The sequence below is a fragment of the Oncorhynchus gorbuscha genome, linkage group LG23 (genome assembly GCF_021184085.1).
Source record: "Oncorhynchus gorbuscha isolate QuinsamMale2020 ecotype Even-year linkage group LG23, OgorEven_v1.0, whole genome shotgun sequence".
Classification (NCBI taxonomy): domain Eukaryota; kingdom Metazoa; phylum Chordata; class Actinopteri; order Salmoniformes; family Salmonidae; genus Oncorhynchus; species Oncorhynchus gorbuscha.
The window spans coordinates 51,241,901-51,258,491 of record NC_060195.1 but is presented as its reverse complement, the minus strand read 5'-3'; the positions used below and the strand labels follow the sequence as shown (position 1 = coordinate 51,258,491).

The 16,591-nt window shown below is 43.2% G+C and overlaps 1 protein-coding gene across 4 annotated transcripts in view; it reads right to left on the bottom strand.

Annotated features, from left to right (window-relative positions):
* Window positions 1-15,605, bottom strand: part of LOC124010529 (amyloid-beta A4 protein-like) — a 46,831-nt gene extending 31,226 nt beyond the window's left edge. For all 4 annotated transcript variants that reach the window (XM_046323039.1, XM_046323040.1, XM_046323041.1 and 1 more), the window contains exon 1: window positions 15,416-15,605. In XM_046323039.1, coding sequence (XP_046178995.1) covers window positions 15,416-15,475 — 60 coding nt within the window. In that variant the 5' untranslated portion in view covers window positions 15,476-15,605. The remainder of the gene's footprint in view (window positions 1-15,415) is intronic.
* Window positions 15,606-16,591: the final 986 nt, after the last annotated feature.

Below are 16,591 nucleotides of genomic sequence, written 5' to 3'. Positions count from 1 at the left end.
CATACTGTGAATGGAATTGATTCTCTTACGAGCTAATGCACAATGTTGTCCTTATACACACACACACACACAGTGCACTGTGCATGCACACATTCTGGCATGCACGTCTACACACACAAACAAACTCAGACAGATCAGATTGCAGTGTAGTTCTATGAGGGACGGATGTGTCGCCTAAAGAAGTTCATGTCCTTCAAGTCAACCTGCTAGGCCACATGCCCTAGCGCCATGGAAATCTGTAAATCCCTCACACACACGGAATCAGTAGAAAAACAGGTGAATTCCCCTGTGTTAGTGTTTTCCATCAAATTTATTTATAAAGCCCTTTTTACATCCGCAAAAGGTCAAAGTACTATACAGAAACCCAGCCTAAAACCTCAAACAGCAAGCAATGCAGATGTAGAAGCACGGTGGCTAGGAAAAACTCCCTAGAAAGGCAGGAACCTAGGAAGAAACCTAGAGGAACCAGGCTCTGCGGGGTGGCCAGTCCTCTTCTGGCTGTGCTGGGTGGAGATAAAGAGTACATGGCCATTTAAGGCCAGATTGTTATAAAACCGACAAAGAGATTAAAAGATAAGTGTGTGTGAATGTATTCACCCATGTGTACAGTAAACTAGGGTTGGGCGGTATCTAGATATACCGTTTCTGTACCATACAGTCGTATACAGTATTACCGACTGTGCACACAAGGGTCGCTATAAAAAAATGAAAAAATGCAACCCACAAAACATTTTAGGAAACAGGGATCTTGATCCAGGAGGGGATTGAATGTCTCTGCTGTAACCAAGAAGCTTGATCTTGACATCTAGCCCCTTTGCGAGCAAGTTAGCAAACCGGATAACATTTGACATCTAGTTCTAAGTAGGGACGTGGCATCCCCCACCCCACCAAAAACCGATATACACATATATTATTTTTTAACAGTATTGAAAATCATAGTCTGCATTTCAAAACACCCTGGTATCTGTAATAAGAGAAGTAACCTAATGTAGCAGGTGTAACATAAAATGCCTGAGCGGTGTTTCTATCTTTCAGCTCCCAACAAGGGGAAAAAAAACTACTGTTGGGAGAGGTTCTGTTCTGCACTGCACTGCTCAACCAATCCAGTAAATGTGGAGGAGTTACGACGGAGCGTCGCCTTGCTAACGTCCAAAAGCGGAAGTCAGGCTCTTTCCATTTCCCCTGAAAACCGGATGCATCTAGTTATTTTACCGATCCCGCAGCGGATGTGAGGGAGGTGACATAGGGGCCACGCCCCAATTCCTACTGTGCCATCTGGGAGCCAGAGAGGGGTGGAGAATCAACTCCCCACACAACTCTCAAATTGCAGGTTTAAAGGGATTCTGCAAGATTCTGAGAATTCGGTCGTTTTTCTACTTACTTAGAGAAACTCATGAATACCATTTTTACGTCTCTGCGTGCAGTTTGGAGATGATTGAAGTTATCATATCACTAGATTAGGGCAATTGCTAGACGTCTCTCGGTACAATAGCTAGTGCCTCTCAAATGCAGGGAAAAAGACCTTACAACTATTCCAAAGCTGGATGGTTGGCTCCTGAGTGGTGCAGCGTTCTAAGACCCTGCATCTACATGCTAGAGGCGTCACTAGACCCTGGTTTGATCCCAGGCTGTATCACAACCGGCCGTGATCGGGAGTCCTATAGGGCGGCGCACAATTGGCCCAGTGTCGTCCGGGTTAGGCCGTCAATTGCAAATAAGAATTCGTTTTTAACTGACTTGCCTAGTTAAATAAAAATACATGTATGGTCTTTCAAAGCTATATATTAACACAGCAAAAAAAATACATGCCCTCTCACTATCAACTGTGTTTATCTTCAGCAAACTTAACATGTGTAAATATTTTTGTATGAACATAACAAGATTCAAAACTGAGACAAACTGATGAAGTTTCACAGACATGTGACTAACAGAAATGGAACAAGGTGTCCCTGATGAGAGGGGGGGGGGTTCAATAGCCATAATTTCTCAAAACATGAATATACCGATGAGTTTCAGAAGAAAGTTATTTGTTTATGGCCATTTTGAGCCTGTAATCAAATGCTGATGCTGATGCAAATGCTGATGCTCCAGATACTCAACTAGTTTAAAGGCCAGTTGTATAGCTTCTTTTAAAATCAGGACAACAGTTTTCAGCTGTGCCAACATAATTGCATAGGGTTTTCTAATTCTGATCAATTAGCCTTGTAAAATTATAAACTTGGATTAGCTGTAAGTCGCTCTGGATAAGAGCTTCTGCTAAATGACTTAAATGTAATGTAATGTAATGTCTAACACAATGTGCCATTGGAACACAGGAGTGATGGTTGCTGATAATGGGCCTCTGTACACCTATGTAGATATTCCAAACATAAAAATAAATTTTTAAATAATCACCCATTTCCAGCAACAATAGTCATTTAGAAAATTAACATGGTCTACACTGTATTTCTGATCCATTTTATGTTATTTTAAATGGACAAAAAAAAGTACTTTTCTTATAAAAAAAACCAGGACATTTCTAAGTGACCCCAAACTTTTAAACGGTAGTGTGTAAAAAAAATATATATATATATATATATAAATAAATAAATCATATATAATCCAAATCAACGGTGTCGAACAGGGTTCTCCAACATTTGATCCAGCCCTGCAGTCACTGACAAACTTGATTTCAGCTAATTCCGTTCCAGAGAGACTACCTTTATTAGTTTAATATTTGAATAATGTGCATTACTGCAGGGCTGGGTAGAAAGTATGCACAAAAATGCCTGGAGTTGTAGAAGCCTGGAGTAGATAGGGTCAGATATGTCATGATGCTCCTATACCCACATTATCGTCCCAACCCAAACCGTTTTGCGTGGATATTTTCTATTCACATGGCTAGGTCCAGCCGCTAAAAGCGAGCTGAACTGGCCCCATAACATATCTACTTCCAGCCCAAAGTGAATAGAGGCATAGTTAGCTTGCCATGCCCCACTCAAATCATGCTGGAAAGAAGCAGGCTGGCCATCGTCCCAGTCAGTACTCACTGGAAAGCAAGCCAAAAGAGCACAGTTCAGGTTGACACGAGTGTGAAAAAAGGTTATTGTTATAGAAAGACTACCATGACCCAATTCCACTTTGTGACAACTGCTGATGTAAAAAGGACTTTAGAATAAGTGTTTGAAATTCGACCCAGTTCCATGTCAGCCCCCCGCCCCCTACTTATCACTTAGATGTTAAGCGTCTTAAACGTGAAGAAACTGGAACGGAGGCCTACGTGGAGCAATCCCCATATTGCTTTTAGATCTACCCGCCGCGCTGATGTGTGAACACTAAAGGGAAATTGCTCTCCCTCCCTCGCACTCGCTCTCAACCACTTTTCCAGTATTCAAAATCACCTCATCTGTTTTTGCCTTGTAAATAATGTCCTTCCTCGATTCCCTCTCTTCTCCATCCCCCTCTTCTCCATCCTGCTGCAAACAGTTGGGGGAGGGAGGAGGGGGTGGGGGTTGTCCTGGGGAGCAGCCAAATCCCACTGCAGTCTTATAAATCAGACTGTTCGGAATGGAAAGGTTAGAAAGAGAGAAAGCAACAAAGCGAGAGACGAAAGAGGGCGGGATATAAATGGTCAATGAGACTTTGTGCATATGAGGTTCAAGTAAGGTGATGTATGTAAGGTGTATAAACTATGAGCCCCAGTGGAGTAGGGTGAAGTTGCCCCTAGACCCTGATCTTAGTGCAGGAAGTACAAAGCTGACCCAACGTTTAAGGTTAGGATAGGGAGAGGGAAAGCAGATCCTTGATATGTACCTAGGGAAAACTTCACTCTGGAGCACAAACCAGTCGGGAGAGATTTAACAGTAATGGTTTCCTAGGTGCAGGGTTCAAAACATAAGTGAGAGAGTAAAGAAAGACAGGAGAGAGAAAGCGAGAGTGAGAGAGAAAGAGAACAGAGGAGTAGTGGACATTATGAGAGGAGACGGGGCTTTCCCTGAGCCACCTGCTCCCTCGCTTGCCTCTGCCCACTCTCATCCATCGCCTCGCCAGCATCGTTATCTCATCTATCGGCTGGCCAGCCTGCCGGCAGTAATCTGGGTGGGGGATTACGCTGAGCTGCCTGGCCGAGATATCCCACAGTGGTCTCAATCCACACTGATACCACCCATGGTACCCTCCTGCTGCTGTCACAACAAGATACTGTTCTCACTACTGGAGCATCCAACTAGACATGTATGTAAAGTACCCTATATAGGAGCATATTGGAGGTAACACACACCTATGTACTGTTGTCGTAAGCACACAGTAAAAGGCTAAAACTGTTGATTTAAGTTAAAAAATCTAATTAAAAATAAATATATATTTTTTTAAATCAGGGAAATATGAGAACAACAGTCCCGGCTCAAAACATCAAGAGTTTTCCCCCACACAGCTAACAAACAATTTATACCTGCGCAATTAATGGTCAACCGCGCCACGCCAAATGTAAAATGATAGCACATCCGGTGACTCTGGGAGAATTGGGTAGAAAGGCACTCGACATGCGGCCAAGACTACTCAGCACTCCCCAGTGTAAATCTACCTTAATCCAAAGCTTGGTACAACTGGTACTAGCCTTACTAGCACAGCACTGGTGGAGAACGCTCCAATCAATCAAGCCTTTGGCCCCTGGTGCACTGCATTGGCTAATGATCCCAGTTGCTCACAGATCCACCAGCAAAAGGTTGATGCCATGGAAACTAGAACACATCATTAAAATAGAGCCGGCCACCGCCTGAAAACACAGGGAAGATTTGCCTCATCCTAAAACGTAGGCCATGAAAACAGACCGTTTCCGAAAATAAAGTCAGTCAATCCTAAACCCACGTACAATCTTTGGAATGCGCCTAGCCAGCTGGTGCTAGTAGGAACGTACTGTCAACATGCTTATATATCCACCATAACACAGAGAGAAGAAGCCACGTTGATAGTTTTTCTAGGACAGTGTGTAAAGGAAGCAGACCTGGGTATATTGCATTAACAGAAATGACGGTAACCAAACATTGTAGATTTGAAATTATGGGAATTCATTTTAAATGTACTAATGGTGAGCCATCCTGCGGTCTCCACAATGGATTAGTCCACTGAGAAAAGGTGTCAATAAACACGTACAGTAAAACCATTTTTTTTGGTGTGTGTTTTTTTAACTGCTCAACTAAAAACATTACCAGTCGACAAAATGGGGTCAGCCCTACACAGGACAAATAAAGTTATTTTCATTGAATTGGATCATGGCCGCATTTCAGTCGCGTGACCTCGTTCGGTGACCTATATTGAAACCAGACAAACATAGTAGGTCTCTATCACACATCTTTAAGCACACATGATCTCTGCTCTGTATTGTATCCAAGAGTCACACAGACATTGAGTCAGTATTGACTCATTTGGCTAAACAGAAAACTTGCCTGGTACCTATTGTCCAGTGAGAATGTGTCTCTGTGTGTGTGTGTGTCTATCTTTATGCTATTATTGGTGGGACATTGACTGTCCCTCTAGCTCTACCAATGGGTATAGGGTGCTTCCCATTGGTTTGCATGGGGGTCTTGTGGGTTTTGACCAGGGGTTAATTCTTCATCTGGCTGGGTCCACCCTCTCCTTTGTCATTCAATTCACACTAGCATGAAGACGCACATGCACACCCGCAGTCATATGCATAATGTGCATGCACGTGCAGTGTTGTACATACATGCGCGCACACACACACACCGAAGACCAAGTGTATAATATTGATTTGATTTAATCCTCGCGGGACCTGTTCTGTGAAACAATCCAAAAGTCCCGGGGCGGCATTAATTGTGGCTCTGTTGCGGTGAGCTGTTATCAGAGTGTCCAGGCCACTGGGATCAGCTTTCAGACCGAGGGAGACCCCCCTGGCGGTGCGAGTGTCGCCTGAGATCAGCTATTACATCTGGAGAGTGTCCTCTGCCTGTCCCTGCCCACCAGAGACACAGGGTGCGTCTAAAATGGCACCCTATTCCCCATGTAGTGCACTACTAGTACAACACTGTCTAGTTCCCTGGCTGTATTCGAAATGTGCTCTGGTCAAACGGTTGTGATCTCTAAAGGGAATAAGATTCCATTGTAGATGCAGCCAGGCCGTATAGAGACAGATCATAAACAGATCGATAAGAATGACAGACAGATACTGGGTAGACAGACACACATCAACAATGACTGGGGAGGAAAGAGAAATAGCCAGAGGCCTTGTATAAAAACATACACTGACTTGTCTTTTTTATTTATTTTTACAAGTAAAAATACTTTGAACTTAAGTAGTTATCTTTACTATTTCTATTTTTAACTACTTTTACTCCACTACATTCCTAAAGAATTTTTTAAAAACTTTTTACTCCCATATATTTTCCCTGACATCCAAAATAACTTTTTACATTTTGAATGCTCAGGTAGGACAGCAATATGGTCCAATTCACGCACCTATAATCTCTACTGCCTCTGATCTGTTGGACACTAAACACAAATATTGCGTATGTAAATTGTGTCTGAATGTGCCCTGGAAGACAGCCAGTGTGCCCCTGGCTGTCCTTAAATCAAAAGGAAAAAAATGTAAATTGTGCCATCTGGTTTGTATTATATAAGGAATTTGATGAATAGCATGTACATTTTACTTTAGTCTGACAATTGGAGTACTTTTTCCACCACTATACTTAAGTACATTAAAAACCAGATACTTTTACTCAAGTAGTATTTAATGGTTGACTCACTTTTAGTTGAGTCATTTTCTATGAAGTTATTTTTACTTTTACTCAAGTATGACAATTTAGTACTTTTTCCACCACTGCCCCGGAGGACAGAGCCTTATTCTGTTTGGAATACCGGTTGAACGCCATGGGAAACTAGTTAAGAAGGAAATCAGTCACGACTTTATTAGATAAGATAATGAGATAAGGCTAGAGAGGTGACCGAATGACAGCCGGCACATTGACACAGAGAAACGTGAACAGGCAAGCACACGTACACACACATTCACTAATCACTTACCAACCAGGGCCTGCTGTGACTTAAACCCCTGGCCTGAGCTCATCTTTGAACTCTATCAGTGTGTGTGTGTGTGTGTGTGTGTGTGTGTGTGTGTGTGTGTGTGTGTGTGTGTGTGTGTGTGTGTGTGTGTGTGTGTGTGTGTGTGTGTGTGTGTGTGTGTGTGTGTGTGTGTGTGTGTGTGTGTGTGTGTGTGTGTGTGTGTGTGTGTGTGAGAGCGACTCCATGCATGAGTGTATAATGGTACATGTGCTTGGTCTTTGGAGTGTGTGCGCGCGTGTTTGTGTAATACTATCTGCTAGTCTCTGGGACCGGAAAACCTCGGGTGAGTTGGGTGTGGGAGTGTGTTACAGTGATTAGAGGGCAGACAGCCCCTCGTTTCCCTCACGCCCTGCCTGCCAACATTCCAATTACACCCTGCACCCGGGAACGGAAGACTGGTTGCCGTGGCCATCGCCACGACGATGACGTCTATTCCCATCTGGTCGAGATGTGCTACTGTGTCCCTATGACGACAGTTGACAATCTCACCGGGAAGCAATAAGACTGGCTGTAACGTAACAAAATCTGGAAAAAGTCAGGGGTCTGAATACACTGTATTTTTTATTTAACTAGGAAAGTCAGTTAAGAACTTTAAGAACAAATTATATTTACAATGACAGCCTACTGTATATATACAGTACCAGTAAAAATTTGACACCTACACATTCAAAAAATATATATATTTTCTATTTTTTTTTACTATTTTCTACATTGTGGAATAATAGTGAAGACATCAACACTATGAAATAACACAGATGGAATCATATAGTAACCAAATCAAAATACATCTTAGATTTGAGATTCTTCAAAGTAGCCACCCGTTGCCTTGATGACAGCTTTACACGCTCTTGGCATTCTCTCAACCAGCTTCATGAGGTAGTCACCTGGAATGCATTTCAATTTACAGGTGTGCCCAGTTAAAGGCATCTGTGGATTATTTTCCATCCTAATGCGTTTGAGCCAATCAGTTGTGTTGTGACACGGTAGGGGTGGTATACAAAAGATAGCCCTATTTGGTAAGAGACCAAGTCCATATTAAGGCAAGAACAGCTTAAATAAGCAAAGAGAAACAACAGTCCATTACTTTAAGACAATGTGCCCCCCCCCACACAAAAGAAAAAAAAGAAAATCGCAAAAACCATCAAGCGCTATGATGAAACTGGCTCTCATGTGGGCCACCACAGGAAAAACCCAGAATTACCTTCACTGCAGAGGATAAGTTCATCAGAGTTACCAGCCTCAGAAATTGCAGCACAAATAAATTCTTCAGAGTTCAAGTAACAGACATCTCAACATCAACTGTTCAGAGGAGACTGATTGACATCAGGCCTTTGTGGTCAAATTGCTGCAAAGAAACCACTACTAAATGACAGCAATAATAAGAGACTTGCTTGGGCCAAGAAGCACAAGCAATGGACATTAGACCAGTGGAAATATGTCTTTATTTATAAATGTATACATTTATAAATTATCACATTTACTTAAGTATTCAGACCCTTTACTCTGTACTTTGTTGAAGCACCTTTGGCAGCGATTACACCATGGAGTCTTCTTGGGTATGACGCTACAACCTTGGCATACCTGTATTCTGTATTTGGGGAGTTTCTCCCATTCTTCTCTGCAGATCCTCTCAAGCTCTGTCAGGTTGGATGGGGAGAATTGTTGAACAGCTATTTTCAGGTCTCTCCAGAGATGTTAAATCAGGTTCATGTCCGGGCTTTGGCTAGGCCACTCAAGGACATTCAGAGACTTGTCCCAAAGCCACTGCTACATTGTCTTGGCTGTGTACTTAGGGTCGTTGTCCTGTTGGAAGGTGAACCTTCACCCTAGTCTAAAGGTCCTGAGCAGGTTTTCATCAAGGTTCTCTGTACTTCGCTCTGTTAATTTTTTCCTCTCGATCCTGACTAGTCTCCCAGTCCCTGCCGCAGAAAAACATCCCCACAGTATATTGCTGCTTCACTGTAGCGACGGTGCCAGGTTTCCTCCAAACGTGACGCTTGGGATTCAGGCTAAAGAGTTCAATGTTGGTTTCATCAGACCAGAGAATCTTGTTTCCCCATGGTCTGAGTGTATTTAAGTGCCTTTTAGCAAACTGCAAGTGGGAAGTCATGTGCATCTTACTGAGGAGTGGCTTCTGTCTGGCCAAAAAGGCCTGATTAGTGGAGTGCTGCAGAGATGGTTGTCCTTCTGGAAGGTTCTCCCATCTCCACAGAGGAATATTTACTCTTTATATTTAGGTGCAAGGGCTCCACAATACTTTTGAGCTAATATTCTACAAGAGGAACAGAAGCTCAAGCAGTAGAAATGTTGAGGTGTCGGTACTCAGCTCCAGTGAGCTCCTGCCCAAGTCACGCACGGCTTCTTAACCCTTGCCAAATAGCCTACATCTGTGTCTGTCCTGAGCTCACTGGTGTGGGAAACTGAAGGACCAGAATATTGTATACAATATTGCAAGTCAAGCTTCTGCCAGACCAAGTTAATACAATGTTACAAGTTTTGTTCCAGACAGGCCATTTGTCGCCCATATGATTTATAGGATATTTATTTTGGTCAGGATATATTTTCTACCTGCAGGCTGCAATGTTTTCATTTGTTGGCTTTATGTAAGCTATTTTCATAGTTGGCAATAGAAGTTACTATAAAAAATAAATAAGTGTTTTGCGTTCTTCATTTCACCAGTCACATTATTATGAATCTTACTGTAGTCCCCAGTCACGTGTCACCTGGTGTTTGTTTACAAGCACACAATGACAAGAGACCGGAGCCTTTTGAATCACTCACTTTTGCGCAGCATACGCCAGGTGATCTAATTACAGTATGCAATTCATAACTAAATATCTTATAACAATGTCAACTGTCTAAAATATGCTAAATGCTTTGCAGTTATGCATTGCTTTGCTGATTTAGTAGCTAGTTAGCTATCTAGGTACGGTAAGTGGTTAGCTTCTTCCAAAATCAAGCATTCACTTTTTTAATTTAACTAGGCAAGTCAGTTAAGAACAAATTCTTATTTACAATGAGGGCCTACCCTGGCCAAACCATCCCCTAACCTGAATGACGCTAGGCCAAATGGGACTCTCCATCATAGCCAGTTGTGTTACAGCCCAGGATCAAACCAGGGTCTATAGTGACGCCTCTAGCACTGAGATGCAGTTCCTTAGACCACTGCCCCACTCGGGAGGCTTGGTAACAGCAGAGAAACCCCTTTTGGATCAAGAGACCTTGCTGGCTAATAGTTGTTTTATGCGTGCAGCAAACTGTGAGTAGCATTTTTGAGTCACTTGCATAATTTAGGTCAGAAACTGTACAAAATGTTTGCAATGCGATCTCTATGGGATTTGACATGTACTTGTTAGTATTGCTAACCTTCAGATTAAAGAGTTTCCGAGGGGTTTGTTGTGTTCAGTGTCGGAATGAAGGTATAACATTCTGGATACCGCCCAAGCCTAGGGCAAGTGCTCTACCAACTGAGCCACAATGGAACAAGTCTACTATGTGAAGTCTCAATGTATGAGACTATGATATATGTTAACATGTTTCCAAGAACTAGCTCCCCATACTGAGAATTAAGGTAATGCATGGGGTCAGCAGAATACCCACATATCTTAGTGGGGCACTGAACAAACACACACATTAATCAAGTAAAATTAAAATGCACACCCACACACACGGGAGAGATACACACAAAACGAATCAAGTGCGAGACAAATACGCCCACGCCCACAAATTTAAAATGTACACATGTTCCATTACTGTCATGCACACACACAGTAGGCTATATGTCTCCTCATGCGTCAAACAAATACAGGAAACCCATCCCAGGTAATGGTTGGGACAAGGAAACAGGAAGTGGGAATAGCAGGGCACAGCCAAGAATATCCCACTCCTTCTTGACACCACACACACAATGCTACTCACAGTTCAGCTAAGTAATTTAGTTCATGAAACAAAGAGGACCTTTTCGAGATATTAGATATTTTAAAACAGCAGACTATAATCAACAACAAAAAAAATTCGAAGCCGCATTAAATCGAAGCTCAAATCAACATTTAGACCGGCACTGATTCGATTCTGCAAATGTCAGGTCATAGTTGACTGAAACTGTTGTAAAGTGATACGCATATAATAACTCCCTTCACAGTACATGTAGCAATAAATATACATAAGGCCAATGTACAGAGGGACACAGTCCAGGGTTGAGCGAGGGAAGTGTTGGCCTGTCTTGGAGAAAAAGGCAGTAAAAAGAGGAGGGAATGGGAATGGGAATGAAAGGGAGGAATGGGAGCAAGAGCAGATATTGAACAAGGAAAGACTTAGGTCTGCTCGTTCTGAAGAAAAAAGCAGTGAAAAAAAAGACAAATAAAAAGGAAGGAATGAAAGGAAGAAAGCAATGAGAGAGCAGAGACAGGAGTATCTCTGGGACGCGGCGCTCTAACTATAGCATGGGTGCCAGGCGACCCAGGGAGGTCACTGCCGCCACCAAAACACAGGAGAAGGAGTGAAGAGGGGGATAAGGAGGGAGGAGAGGAGGTGGGCAGGGAGGGTAGCTCAATCATTTCAAAAACAGACCCAACAACATGGGAGAAGGAGGGATAATTGATGAGGGAAGGAATAGCCCCCTACTCCCTATCCACTCCTGTCGATCTGAGAGGATTGGATGGTTAGAACGATGGAATCAATATGGGGATATTTACACCCAGGCTGAATTAAGGTAAAAGTAAGCTATTACCAATACCTACCAAATTCTTTCAGAAACAGTCAGATCTACAGGAGTGTCTAGGTGTGTAGCCTGTACACGGTAGGGGCTAGGGGTCGATTTGAAATTCAGAAAAAAACATGTTTTAGAGTATTTATTTGATTGCTTTGGGAGACATTTGGTCAAGTAGGACAAATCAATCAAGTATAAAGGTGGCTGACTGAAGAAGAAGTGGCCATTTTGTAGTCAGAGGGACAAGTGTGCAGCATAATTCCTAAGACACATGCTGCTGTGTGTGATTGTGTATTGGAGTTGTTGTGTAGAGCGAGCGTGCATGTGTGTATTTAACTGTTTGCGTGTACGTCAGGAGCATTTTGCCATCGGATGTATTATTAATTAATATATCCACATGTGCTCAATCAACGGGTCACACAGATCACTGTCCCATACATCGATGTACATCATTATTGACCTTTCTGCCATACCTATTTTTTCTCTCCATCTCGCTCTTACTCTCTGCGGCTATAAGTTAACGGTGGACTATGTCTACGTCCCAAATGGCACTGTACTCTTGCGCTACTTTTGGCCAGAGCCCTATTGGTAAGGCGACATAAGGAATAGGGTGCCATTTGGGACTCAATCTATAAGCCACAGTGAGTCAGCCCCCTGAAAACAGACATCACCACGAACAACCATCAAAGCTTGATTAGTTTCCACCAGGCTCTTTTCCATGCCATTGGTCGCTCAATCAGATGATCAAGTTCCAGGTTTGTATGTGCGGACGTGAAGGTCACACACACAACGCGGGCCACTTCAGTCACGTGGCGGCCATGACGGTGACACTGACAGTTAAGACGTGATCCACTGGCCTGTACAGGGCAGCGGTGGGGTTGCCATAGCAGCAGGGCTATAGGGCGCGTTCCAGGTCATCCAGGTCGTCATTATTGCAGATGATCAGAACTCACAAAGCCTGGAGAAGTGTTTAACAATTCAGGAGCTACTTTATTATGATGAGATGTGCAGTGTGACTGCAAAAAGACAACCTGGAACACACCCATTCTCTCCTGGTTGGAGGTGGGGTCCCTGATAACTCATCCAGGCTTCATTGGGGAGCATTGGAATGGAACAGCACCTGCACAGAACCACTGATCTGTATAGATGAGGGATTGTGAAGAGTGGGGCTTGAGTCGCTTCTCATTCGAGCCCATCCTGATGTTGTGAGAGCCTCTAAAATGTGGTCTATGAAGCTCTTAAGGGTTGTGTTCATTAGGGCACACGTTAAAACAACATCTCTTATTGGACAAGTACAGGTAGTCACTCCCTGTTTCACTCCATTTCATGCCAACTGAACAAGGCCCAGGGATAGCAAGAAAGAGATAACCAGCCATGGATGCTATCTGAAAGGCCAGGTTACAGAGCACAAAGCCAGCCTTACACCACCATGCCAGGTGTTTTCACTGAGATCAGCTCCCTTGAAAACCTTCCATGCCATTAAAGGGATAGGTGACATGACTGTTTAGGACAAACACATTACTTAAAGGTGAGGATGTCCAGTGTGGCTACATGGGAGATAGAGGGTCCAAAATACAACAAATCCTGAAAGGGGAGGAACATCCCAACGTGGGGAGAACACAACAGCCCCACAACAACATAACAAACGTAACATGACAACACCATAAAGGGCCAGGAATTTCTGTCTGGCAGGCAGAAAGAGGCACCACCACCAAAACATAAAAAGGGGCTTAAGATGGAGGATGGTTGACATGGCATGAGAAACATCCCAAAACAGAGACAATGATTGGCACCCAACAACTAACCATTACTAGGGTAGGAATTGTAGAGACTGCAACATAGAGCTAATTGTCCCTTTAAAGCGCTATTGGAAACTGGCGATTTAAATGGATGGTTGGACGAAGCTGCAACATGAGCAGTGGATGCCAAAGGGAGACAATGGTTACAATGTACGCTAATGGGCGTGAGGCTGTGCTGCTTTGGGCTTGAATGACTGCAGTGCATTGACAGACTGCCTGGGTTGCTCTTCGACCAATTTTTTCAAGGATGGGAAACTGGAATTCAGCTCCCACACCGTACACTCCAGTCTGTATAGAGGCCGGATTAACAAGAGAGCTCTGCCCTCTGTGTCCTTAGACTGTTCAATGTGTGGCTTATACATCTGTATACCAAGCAATAAAGCATTATAACCTAAGTCAGCTTTCTTTCCCCTCAAAAAAATAATGAAATGAATTGTCAACTATTGACAACCCACAATAAGGGAAAACCAACTAACTGTTTACTTCTGTATTGGGAGGTTTGAACATGAACTTCATAGCCTATTTGGCATTTAATTGATTTAAAGTATCTTAATATGTTTAAATATCACCAACACCCTTTGGCTATAGTGAACTAAGATTAAGAATAATTGATACATATAGTCAGAAACACTATGGGTAATACATACAACAACTAGCTATGTAAGCTGTCTGGAGGTGAAAAGGCCTAGTAAAACCTAGCCTAGCTAGCCCACAGACCCGCATCGACCTGTTACAAGTATCACCCACATCAAGTGTATCCGCTACTGCCTAAAATAATTTGTTCAAATTCAAACCGCAGTTCCTACACTCAGACACACCAAATGTAGCAAGTCAGCCGCAATTGCAGTGTAACACTAAGACTGTCGTAAGAGAACAATTGTGGTCGCTCTCTTTACAAGGCCAAATTCACACCGACATGGCATGTCGCCTGAGAGAGACGGATGATCAGTGATTATGTGCAAAATCTCTGCCTGTGTTCATGGAATGCTGCAGTGCACCGCCGCCATCTTACTTCTGTCTCACAACATTATCTTTATTCTCGAGTTTACATGAAACAGGTTGACATAGGGAAAACAGGCGATTTTACCCTTATCCAAGGACGCAATGTGCAGAATGAATGTGACATAGGTCTACTCTTTGGCTCTTTTTGGGGAGTAACGTATGTCTTTAGGCTACAGAAAGCTTAATCTAAGTGAAGGAATAACCCACTATAACGTTAGATGTTTATTTTCACGCCCACCACCTCAAAAATATATTCGAACCAAATACTACACAAGTGTCTACAAAATGGTGTTCACATTACCCAATAAGCTCCGGATACAATAACCAATATTGCCACTACAGAAACCTGTTTGGACTAGGATGTGTTGAAGTGCAATTATGCACAGAAACAAATCACGTTCGTTTACATTGGCTACACAGGAATCTCAGCCGTAGCCTACAGATTGGAAAGCTTCATCAGGTCTTACTTTCTGTGTAAAATACATGTAATTATTTCTCATCTTGAATTATTAAAAGTACAACTTATCCAAATGCTATAAAACTGGATTTCAATTCAAGCAATGAGTCGTTTATAACAGCACTGAGCAAAAAGAACAAGGGACCTGACACGGGCTATTCTACTATCATTTCGAGTCAGACTAAATTAGATAAATGCTGTCCAACATGTACTCAGGCGTGGAATATGTTCACAGCCTTGCTGAATGTCTGATTTCATTTTGTTCTATTCATGCGTAATTAGCCCCCATGGGTTGGAATCACCCGGCTGCTCCCTCCATCAATAGCAGCGGAAGAGGAGAAGAATAAGCATGGAGCTCAGCCTTGTCCTGTCTTTCTTTCCCCGGTTTCTTACCTCAACTGCTAGCGCCGTGGTCGCAATAACCAGCAGCAACAAAGCCATACGGTCCCCCATGGCGTATTATTGTCACAACGCGTCCTATGTATGGTTTATTCTATGTACCGTCGGTATTTATTCAGAGCTCGTCTTCGTTGCTGTGCGGCTGACTGTGTTGGTTTAATGGAGAACGATACTGAGGCTGCACAGCTGCTGGACGGGGGGGGGGGGGGGGGGGGGGGGGGGGGGGCTTAATTCTAAACGGTACCAGTCAAAAGTTTGGACACCTACTCATTCAAGGGTTTTTCTTTATTTGTACTATTTTCCACATTAAGGAATAATAGTGAAGACAATCAAAATATATTTGAGATTTGAGATTCTTCAAAGTAGCCACCCTTTGCCTTGATGACAGTTTTGCACACTCTTGGCAATCTCTCAACCAGCTTCACCTGGACTGCTTTTCCAACAGTCCTGAAGGAGTTCCAAGTGCTGAGCACTTGTTGGCTGCTTTTCCTTCACGCAGTGGTCCAACTCATCCCAAACCATCTCAATCCGGTTGAGGTCGGATGATTGTGGAGGACAGGGCATCTGATGCAGCACTCCATCACTCTCCTTCTTAGCCCTTAACAGCCTGGAGGTGTGTTGGGTCATTGTCCTGTTGATAAACAAATGAATGTTCCACTAAGCGCAAACCAGATGGGATGGCGTACCGCTGCAGAAAACTGTGGTAGCAATGCTGGTTCAGTGTGCCTTGAACACTAAATAAATCACAGACGGTGTCACCAGCAAAGCACCCCCACACCATCACACCTCCTCCTCCATGCTTCATGCTTCACATTGGGGAACCACACATAAGGAGATCATCCATTTACTTACTCTGCGTCTCACAAAGACACGGCAGTTGGAACCAAAAATGTATCATTTGGACTCATCAGACCAAAGGACCGATTTCCACCGGTCTGATGTCCATTGCTCGTGTGTCTTGGCCCAAACCTGTCTCTTCTTCTTACTTCTTCCCCCACATTCTGAAATGGCATTTTTGTCCCCCCCAGTTTTATTATTGGAATGTGATGAGGATGTCTCCGATCGGTAGGGTAGGTTGTTTGGATAAACTGGATAAACACTCCACTTCAACTGGATATCCCCCCACTTCTAAAACCAACGTTACACCCCTGATCATTATATTAATTCACA